Raw genomic sequence first — 10952 nt, 5'->3', positions numbered from 1 at the left:
CACCTGATACATTTGTGTTGTCTATAAAACCAATAGGCCTATATATATATATATATATATATATATATATATATATATATATATATATATATATATATATATATATATATATATATATTACACACACATTCCAAGACAAAACACAGTCTGTTTTTTAGTGTCCTAAATGAAAGGCACTTTAAGGCACCATACAAAATATCCTGGAAAGTCTGTTATGTTAATTACTTTATTGTATTCAAACAGAGCAGTCTGTACAATCCTAAAATAAAGTAAATAAATCGACACTGTTAATGACATGATTAACTTAAATAACAGGCCTTTTATTCCACAATCTAAACGTTTTCTTTCTGGGTTTACTGTACATATTTTTCATTAAAAGAAAGTCTGTATTTATTTATTTTTTCTTCAATGGTATTTGATAGGGTCTTTTTAAGGTTGTGTGGCATGCAATATTCTATAAATTGGAGTATAAAATACTTAGTAGTTTTACCACCTTGTACCATACAAAAATAGGTAAGGTAGCTTGGTTTAGTAGGCATAATATAACAGTAAAGAGCAGACAAAGAAAATGTTTAATAATGGAGGCAGATTTTGAACAAATCTACTCGCCCTAAGAAAAGTAAATATATACAGTATAAAAACTGTATAAACTTGCAAGAATACGCATAATAATGTAAAAAGAAAGGAGTAAAGTAGTTCATGCACACCTGTACCATGCAATCTGCGAAATTGAATTCAGCCTCACTGAAAGCTTTACAGTATTTTCTGAAACGATGAATAACTCCATGTAAGGCTAAACCGAGCAAACAAATTGTAAAAAACAAAAAAAGAATAATTAATAATAATAATAATAATAATAATAATAATAATAATAATAATAATAATAATAATAATAATAATGTGTGGGTGGGTGTTTATTTTTTATTTTAAAATATATAGAAGCCATACATAATTGCACCATTCCATAAAAACGAAATCTACCTGATTTGGCAGTCGTTAGTACTGTGTCATTGTCTCTGTATGCTGATTATTGCTTTAATTGAAAAAACTGCCTTGGTTATATTTATATAAAGTTACTATAACTATAGCATATATAACAGTGCAGCATATAGTACATAGTCCATGCTTGCTTTGAATGATTTTTATATAAAAGGTTTTAGAGTAATATAATAAAAGAGAAACAAAAATCAGTCATCAACGTCAATTTCCACGTCTTCCTCGTCTTCTGAACATTCTTGGCTCGTGGCGTGGTCTGTAAATGGTGATGATGGTGACATTTGCAGTTTGCTGGGAGTCTCCGGTGACAGCAGTGGAGATTGAGATCTGGATGTGCCTATGGCCCCGGGATTCGGCTCAAAGTCTAGTGTGACACTTTTCCCGTCTGGAGCACCCGATTTGGCGGATTCCACATCCGCTTTCATCTCTTCCAAATCCCGCTTGAGTTTGGCTCTGCGGTTTTGAAACCACGTGATTACTTGGGCATTCGTTAAACCAAGTTGCTGGGCGATTTGGTCTCGGTCAGCCGGGGACAGATACTTCTGGTACAGAAATCTTTTCTCCAGTTCATAGATCTGGTGGTTGGTGAATGCTGTTCGGGACTTTCTCCTCTTTTTGGGAGTGTTCCTCTGGCCAAAAATCGTCAAACCGTCTCTTCCTGTAAAGTAGCAGAATTTAAAAAAATTAGATCACATTATTTTATTTATTGTTGCATACATTCTATTTCGGCGAATATATATATATATATATATATATATATATATATATATATATATATATATATATATATATATACACACACACAACATTTGCATTTGCATCATCACAATTGTAAGCCATTAGAATTTTTGTATTTATTTATTTATTTTTATAAATGCAATTAGTATTTAATCATTATGAGAGAAAATAAAACACTAAACAGTTCTCTGTTCATCAACAAATGTACTTTCTAATCATCAAGGAATGGCTATTTTGTATTTGGTAACCATGCTTTTCATGTTTTTTTTGTTTTTGTTTTTTGTAGGGACTGTTGTATACATTGTAATATGCGTCATATACCAGTTCTTGTACATTTCCTGAATAATTTCAAACCGCGTAATGAATGTACATGCTGTATTTTAATTACTCCGAGGACTTTATATTAATCACTGGTATTCCACACAAGTGATTTCAATTGAGGACATACCGTTTTATTATTATAATAAATCTAATGCTCTTCTATGCGCAAAAAACAAACAAACAAACATCAGAAATACATTTCAGGGTCTTTTTATTATTGAAAGGTGCAAGTAAAACAATTGGGTATATATTGATTTTAATTTATTGCGTATAGACTATTTTTTTTAAATGTGTAAACAATAGGTTCTGTGTTTTATGTTCTTTAGTATTTAGCACTGCTGTAAACAATAAAAATGAGTAACAAAAATGAGTGGCATACCTTCGGCTGCCTGGAGAACACTGACTTCCAGTCCTTTAAATGTTTTGCTGGCGAGCTCTTCCAGGGCGCAGAGCGGGGAGGTGTGGGTGAGCAGTCCTCGGCCGGACAGGGGAAGCCCAGTAGGAGCGTGTTTCTCGGCGGCGGAGAGTAGGTGAGCGGTCCCGCAGATCGTGTAACTTCTCCTTACTGATGGCTTATTCAGGATGTCTTCGATACTGAACGGGGTGAGTGGTTTGTTCGAGTTTGCCGGGGGTGGTAGATGATCCAGGGGGCTTCGCCTTCTTTCTTCCACTGAAGGACCCTTCGCATCTTCTTTGGAAGTCATTCTTCACTTTATGTTCTATCCCCTTTTCCCCCCCAAATGTCTTGAAAAGGGATCTGATAAGAGAAAAGTTATATAATTCAAATTTCAACACTGCCTTCTTAAAGGAGTAGCAGGGGTCTACAAGTAATAAAGACACCTTTTTCTTTTTCTTTTTTTTCTTTTTTTGCAGTCCCCGGTTGTAGAGGTTTTTGACTCCTACGTCCCACTTTTTTTCTTCTTCCACGGTGCCTCTTAAAAAGAATGTGTTCTTCTCAGCCCTGACAGTCCAAGGGACAATGCTGTTTCTCTGACTATGGTGAAGCCAAAAGAGTAGGGGCAATTGACTATTGCTAACAAGTAATTGTTGATTGGGAGGTAATCAATTATCTTCAGTGGCAGTTTCACCCTCTCTCTTTCACTCTTTCACCCTCTCTCTTTCACGCTTTCACTCTCTTTCTGTCCAATGCATGCTTTTGCAAGTTGGGCGCGCCATTAATTAGAAGGCATAGCTTGTAGGAGGAGCCCAGTTGAATTATAATGCTTTATGCTCTTGTCATTTTCTTGCACATTATTTGTTTGGCCATATATATTTTTAAATTACATTACATCCAGGCTTTATTGTATCTTGGCAATATAGTGAAAGAAAAATGGCACGTCTTTTATGAGATTTTTTTTAAAAATGTCGCTGTTTTTATTCTTTCAGTCTTTTTTTAATATTATCTGTTTCGTGCCGGCTGATCAATATTTTGAGGTAAGTGACAATATATTGAATTAAGGTCATTTTAATTTATAATTGTGTTGTCATATTGTTGCGTCTGTGTATTTTATTATACAATGGCTACCGTATTCTGTTTGTTTTTCTTGCCATCTAATCTTAATGAAATACTTATATTTTTGTTTACAAACTTGCATTAAAATGAAGTTTTTCTATAGCAGAGTAATATATATATATATATACAAAAATCGAATCCTTAATCAATTCGATCGTTTTGTTTTGCCAGTATATGCATTTATTTAGGTTGATCGTTCTCATGTGACGATACATTAATAAAGAAAGGCCGAACATGTATTTATCAACGAATTTCTTTTAACGTTACTTAACCATTATTTAGTGCCCCTTTTCTCCTATAAAAATCCTTCGCCGGTGGTTCAGATTATATGTTTTATAAAGGCAATGTACAACCCAGGAAATATATATCACTACTAATACCCCTGGACAGGGAGAAGAAAGCGAAAGGCATAGTCCCCTTCAGCTCTGCTAAATCCTCTAAGCTATAATTCAAGTGCAAAGGGCCACCTCACAGCACTGGGGAGATATTTCATCTCCTTTAAAATCTCCACATGCTCCTATGCTTCTCTTTAGTGGCTTGATAGCATAATGAATACTAAAAAAAAAAAAAAACATGTTTAAAGGTATGGCCCAATATATTTGTTATTAGGACTGCATGTGGTTTCTTATATTTTGATAAACGTGAGGAATGAGAGGGGGCCTGTCCTTTAACTATGTTAAATAATGTGGTGGATCTCTCTATTCATTAACCAAAACATACAGTCTATGTTGCTCTTTTAACTCTCCTTTGCAGTGTGTAAACACACACACACACACACACACACACACACACCACACACACACACACACACACACACACACACACACACACACACACACACACACTCACACACAACATGAGGTTTAAAATGAATAGGCTATTAGGATCATACAACTTTGATTTCATTTTTTTATTAATATTATTATGGAAGGGAGTTGTCGTTTAATGTGTTGGCTATTTGGGAATTAGTTTTCTTCCTGTATCTTCAGCTTGTGTAGTATAGGTTACACAATGTTAAGGAGTGGTTGTTTTTCATCAAATATGTGTCCATATAGCCTTCCGTTGGTAATTTGTATACAGTAAAACGTTTATTGTATGAAAAGGATAATACTGGCAAGTGCATATGATTTGACATTATATACAGCTGCGACATCCCTTATTTCTGCGTGTGTGTGTGTTTTGTTTCCTACTGTGATACAATTTGTTAGATAGGTACATTCAGAAATTGCAAATGATTATGCTTCAAAGTAATTTATATTAAACTAACCGATTATTAGCTTAATATTAATAACAATCTACATTCGACGAATTACCACAAAAATGAATGACGATATAACGAATGATACTTTTAAACAAGCATATATCTGCTTTTGTTTTGCAGTTTCCCCGGCTGACTTTAAAGGGGTCATTATGACATGAATGGGAACTTTACATTGAGGATAAACATACCCGCATTACAAAAAAATAGTATTGTTATTACAAGATCTTGCATTTGTAAGAACGTGATACATGTGCTGCATTTTATTTAAAATACAAATTAATTTGTATTGTTGTCCATACAGGTCATACACTGGTGGCACCTTGCTTTTTCCTAATGTTGACCAAAGAAATTTAGATAACACAATGCCCATTCCCTGTCCTAATGTTTTACTGCAAAATAAACCCTAGCGTGTCTATCTGTGTCTGAACTAAAGTGGGCATATGACTTATCATTATTTAAACTGTACTGCATCACGAATCACTATCCATAGTCCTAGGTTAGTCATGGAGTTTTTCCAAAGCAACTTGTTATTTTCGTCTTTCTAAAATAGTTTGGTGTTTTTTTTGCATTTAGAAGTATCTTTCCCTAAAGCATGGACAAGACCGTTAACACTTTTGGTCACCAGAACCATATTTTCGTATGAATAATTGCAGATTTGATACTGCGGGCCTGTACACTTTTTCATTTCGAGATTTGACGAATGGATTTGGGGGTGAAGTTATTTCCCACGCGTATTGCACAGAGAGGATTGAGCGCGGATGTATGTCAAATACAACAATGAAATATATTATTTGTTTCTCTATACAGACATGTTAGTTATATATTTGTTTATGTATGTATTTATTTCAGACTTGCTATTGTTTGGATTGAGGGACATTAACTCGGTGGGTGTAAGTTCTGTACAGCACTACATGAGTGTAATATATATATATATATATATATATATATATATATATATATATATATATATATATATATATATATATATATATATATATATATATATATATATATGATAGATAGATAGATAGATAGATAGATATCGAAAGCGTGTCTCTGCAGAGTTGTAAGTTGCAAAGCATCATCATCATCCATATACCCACGCGCGATATTCTCGAGATGGTGGATGGTATAGCACCGTATTCAGAGCATAGCTCCTTTATTGTGAGAACAAATATTTTTAATCAGAATCAGATCCATTTTAAATCGACTTTTCTGCCACTAGGGGCGCCATCGTGCTCGACAGTAGTTGTTTTTGCTACCAATTCGTTTTTTTATTATTATTATTTGTAGGCTCTGATTATAGGCTGTGTTCCGACATACCGGGGGAGTGCCACCCTTAATCACATTTAATGTATTCTCCTAACAGCTTGTAATTAAATCCAATTGATAACAAAATAACATAAAAACTGCACAGCATGAAAATAAATCTCCACAAGATTTACTGAGCCGAAAAGTTGCACACAGATGGAGGAGGGCGAACAGTGAATATGTCGTCTGGCATGGACTGGCATTTTCGATGCCTGTGATATACGGCCCTGCTCATAAAGATTCAATTAGTTACTTTGAAATAAAGTGGGATGTTCATGAATATGTTCACGATTGTTGTTGGTTAACAGGAGTAGTTGCAATCAGTCCCGAATCATGAGCAAAAGTTAACACTAAATGTAACTGTTAATTCTGCAGACATTGCCCTTCCGGTGCTTTTATGACGCCTCAATATAAAATAAGAAACTGAAGCCTAAAAAAGTTCAATTCATTGGTGTTTTAGAATCCCACGGTGATGATAAAGCTTCGTTTTCAAGGAGCGTCGTCATAGCCGGCGTGAGATTTCACTGGTTGATTACGGGCACGTCTAACTCTACAAAGAATCACGCAGCAGTTTGTAGCCAACACGAGGTCTTTTTTTTCTGTGAAGAAATATTGATTTAGAATGTATCAAATTACATAGATACAGCTCGTGGTCTGATTTTTCCAACAACAACAACAACAAATATTTGGTACTTAATGGGTTAAACACCAGCATATACTTGAGAGCCTGGCACACACTGATAGAGATGTCGGTTTTCACAAAGTTCTCTTAACTTCTAATATTTTAAACAACAGTGGTTTTTAGACACATATACCAATTGAATTGACCACATTGATCTATATTACACAATTATGTGCTTCTTGTTTGTTAAAATCAGCAGGTGTTAATTAAATATCTGAGTAAATGCTTTCAAGATATGGACATGATACACTGTGGATATAAAAACCAGTCACCACGTTATCTGTCAAGGTTAACCAAGTATGCCTTGCTTGGACAAGCTAGTACAAAGGTAGGATGGAGCAGAAAAGACGCGCGTGTTAGACTAAATTCACAAGACATACAAGTAAATACACTTGTAATAGGACACAAATCAGATACGAATCATCCTCTTCTGTGTAAATGGACTTATTTAATGAGTAATACGTTGTAGAAACACTCTCCCTGAAATCCTGTAATTTATCATCTATGTTGAATGTCGCTTTCAGTTAAAATGGGTAAGACAGAAGAATAATATTACGGCGTATGTGGCCAACTCTCTGTTGATACTGTTATGGGAACGATTTCCAACCCCTGTACATAAATAATGAAAGTTGCTTTTTTTTTTTTTAAAACAATATGTTACCATAGCATAAAACACACAATCAAGAGAAATACATATACACTACACAACAGATATGTGGATGAAGATAGAACACTAAGTGGTATGTTACACCCTGAGAAGGTGATTGTCTGCATACACACTTTCATAAACCGTCTGGATGGCTCTTGTTTCCCTGCAGATTATACACAGTGATAGTGAATATTGAGAGACCCGTTAAGTCTTTGAAAATTAATGTGAAACGACCAACACGTTAGCGTTCGAGATATTTTGGAGCGCAGTGGAGTGTGCGGTTCTCTCTTTCTCGAGGCTGATTTATGCCTTCAGCCTTGGGAACTTGCACCTCGTCTACTTTGGTGTGGGGTTTCCTTTTTCCTCTTTAATCTGTACATAGTTTACCATGGTAATATCCTATCAATGGGAAGTGACTGCACACAGGGCCCTATTCTCATTTTACGCGCTAAAGAGGAGTTTACGCACCCTCTAAATAGCGCATAAAGCAAATGAGAATAGGGCCCTGTGTGCTCGTATCCAGCTGTCCACTTCACTCATTGGTCAGATGGACGTCGTGATTCTGCGGAGTCTGCGATCTTGTCAGATTATATATTATCAGCCTACATATGTTTTGTATTTTAGGCGCGACTTTGTGTAGCAATTTCAGAACATAAAATGATTACAGACAGCAGACAAAATCCTGTATGAACTCGACATTAGTCTGGCATGTTATCGTGCATCGTTTGAGTTTCCATTTTAAGAACGTTTATTCCTGTAGCCTATTGTACGTCAATTGCTTACGATTGATGTGCTTGTTTCCACGGGCTTGTACTGCCCATTATACATTTTAGGCCAACATGTTAAAATGCCAAAGCTCATGGCAAGCAAACTGCAAGCCGAAGGGACGCTGTTTTTAACGTTTTGCTACCATACAACTCATGATAGGGGTTTTAAACTATAGTCCAACTTTATACGCTTTTACAGTATTGAACATATATATAGCCAGTGTTACAAAAATTCTACTTTAAAAAAAAAAACATCATACAAATCCAGTATCAATAATGATTATATTCAACTTATATTATAATTGCATTATACATATAGTCACCGGGTTGCTAAAGTGTGGGATATAGTCTTCATACAAGTACTAATTGCTATCACATATAAAGTATTGACCTTCATTATAAATTAAAACTTTAAAAAGAAAGAGAATACTTAAAATGGTAAACGTGGCTTTCCAAACTCTCACAACGGGACAGGTAACTGTATGGGGGGGATTACAAGTGACTTTCCAGATTTATTAGGTCATTGAGAAAGTGTAGACTCGACAGTTTAAATGAGCATTTCCTGTTATAGAATTACCGTGTCTAGAACTTGTGTGGTGCCACAATGTAATATCATTGTTTCATACCTTAAAAGACTGACCAGACAGTTTTATTTTTGAATTTATACATAAAGCAAATGGTGGAATATCTGATTTCACGGATGTATGTTAGATCTTTTTCTTCCCCACGGTTTTTGTCGTGTAAAAATATCCTTTTGTAACGGGAGCAAATCGTCTTTATGGTATAGCTTTTGGTACTGAAAAAAACATTTCGGTTAATTTATGCAGATGTTGACCCCCATAAATACACATTATTTGCGCTTATTTGTTTCCCATTTGTTTAAGTTTTTTTTTGTTTGTTTTGTTCCTTAAATGGGACAACTTCCCAACGTTTCGGTGTACATAGTGTTTGTCATGGGAAGGTACACACACACACACTTTATTCAAACTTTATTAAAATGTGTTCTGCACTGTAAGACCGTGTGTTAAACACTTATTTGTAACTCTTTTCAAACACGTCACTGCGTTTATAATTCTAAATGTGTTTAGCATTTAAACACCTTGTGGTGTTTATTTTGTAAACTCTTGGACGTGTTCATAATTTGTAACACGTTTTAAACATGTGTACGCGTTCATAACAGGGCTGGTGTTTAAAATCTGAACATTAAATTTAGCAAACACGGCACAGATTAAACACATAACATTTAACAATTATTTATAGTTCCAAACGACTAAACACCAGTGTTACACCTAATTACGTATAAACACTGCTGTTTAGGAATAGAACGTTTCTGTTTTACTACACACACATGCCATTTAGATATTAAACATGTCACATGTTCTTTGGTTTTACAGTGTGAATGTGGAAATCTGAAGAAAGAAATGATAAGCCTAATATAAATCTCCTTTACAAAATTTACAAAGCTACTCAAATTTGATGATGTATTCATTTATAATGTTGTCTCAGGATTTTGTTTTAGGAATCTTCCATCCAAATTAAACTGTAACTTGTACGAAAGCAGTGCAACTCCATGCATTCCATTATGATAGCAAACCTGTTGCTGCACAACCTCTCAACTAAGGGAATATGTCACTAAAAGATCTTGGGCACCTTTAATAAGGTTTAGTTCAGAAATGAATAAGAGAATAAACACAAAGTTTAAGAAGCTGTACACTGCATAGGGACACAGCCACCTGAAATGTGTAGCCTCAACTGGCTCCACCTATTTTAAATTTGAAAACGTATATTCTATATACGTTAAAAAATAAGTTATGATTTCAAAACTAAATATTGTCAAGTGTGTGTTTTAGAGCATGGCTGTAAATGCAACGAATATGGCTCAAAATATCGGGTTTAACAAAAAAGATGTGTACTTAATGCTGGTGCAAAGTTACTGTGTGTGTGTGTGTGTGTGTGTGTGTGTACTTTCCCTTGACAAACACTATGTACACCGAAACGTTGTTTGCGTCAGCTGAGCTACATTTTAAAAGGCTGACAGTAATTTCACACTCTGTATTGCAACCCCTATTCGTTTTATTTGTTCGAATGGTTCTTTGTATAATATTGCAAAAGGTGGTACAAAGAAATTCGTAAAGAAAAAAACAAATCTCAGACTTTTAATTCATTAATTAATGTATTTAGGTAGCAGCTGTTTCTAACGTAAACTTTTCACAGATACGCTATACAGACTTGTTAATAACGCACAAGGCACAATTGACAATTAGCGTATTCTGTGCTGCTTCAGGATGTTAAGGCACGCCACAGTTTGGCTTTTATGGATTGAGCTCGAATGTGGGCTTATTTCATCCAAGTACTGGGGAACGAATACTATGTCAATTATATAGGCGCTATAAATAAAACTGAAAATGTAAATCAATCAAGAGTGATCATCTTCTGCTGAGAGTGTGGTGAGGCGGCCTCCGCTGTTTGATCCCATGTTATAGCCCTCTGGCAGCATTTATTTTTTTGCAATTTTCAGTCTTTTAAATCCTCTTTGAATTAAACGTTACACGGCTATTAATTTTAAATAATAACATGTCCTTATTAATGTGTAGCCTACATCTTGCAGTAGGCCTTACCTGTAAGCTAGCTCTGCTGGTGTAATGTTTTCTTTTAGTTGCAGTTTCGGCATATGCCTTTACTGATTTTCCTGTCCGGTGTGTCTCCTAACACAA

At 35.0% G+C, this 10952-nt stretch overlaps 1 protein-coding gene across 1 annotated transcript; it reads right to left on the bottom strand.

Annotated features, from left to right (window-relative positions):
* Nucleotides 1-239: 239 nt before the first annotated feature.
* LOC117415481 (transcription factor LBX1-like) lies at nt 240-10952 on the bottom strand. The gene is made up of 3 exons (XM_034025919.3): nt 10857-10952; nt 2435-2812; nt 240-1654 (listed from the first exon to the last, which is right to left on the bottom strand). Exons 2-3 carry the CDS (start codon nt 2757-2759, stop codon nt 1188-1190), a joined length of 792 nt encoding a protein of 263 aa, XP_033881810.1. The 5' UTR covers nt 2760-2812; nt 10857-10952; the 3' UTR covers nt 240-1187.

This window comes from Acipenser ruthenus, chromosome 7 (genome assembly GCF_902713425.1).
Source record: "Acipenser ruthenus chromosome 7, fAciRut3.2 maternal haplotype, whole genome shotgun sequence".
Classification (NCBI taxonomy): Eukaryota; Metazoa; Chordata; class Actinopteri; order Acipenseriformes; family Acipenseridae; genus Acipenser; species Acipenser ruthenus.
This window is presented reverse-complemented; position numbering and strand designations above follow the sequence as displayed.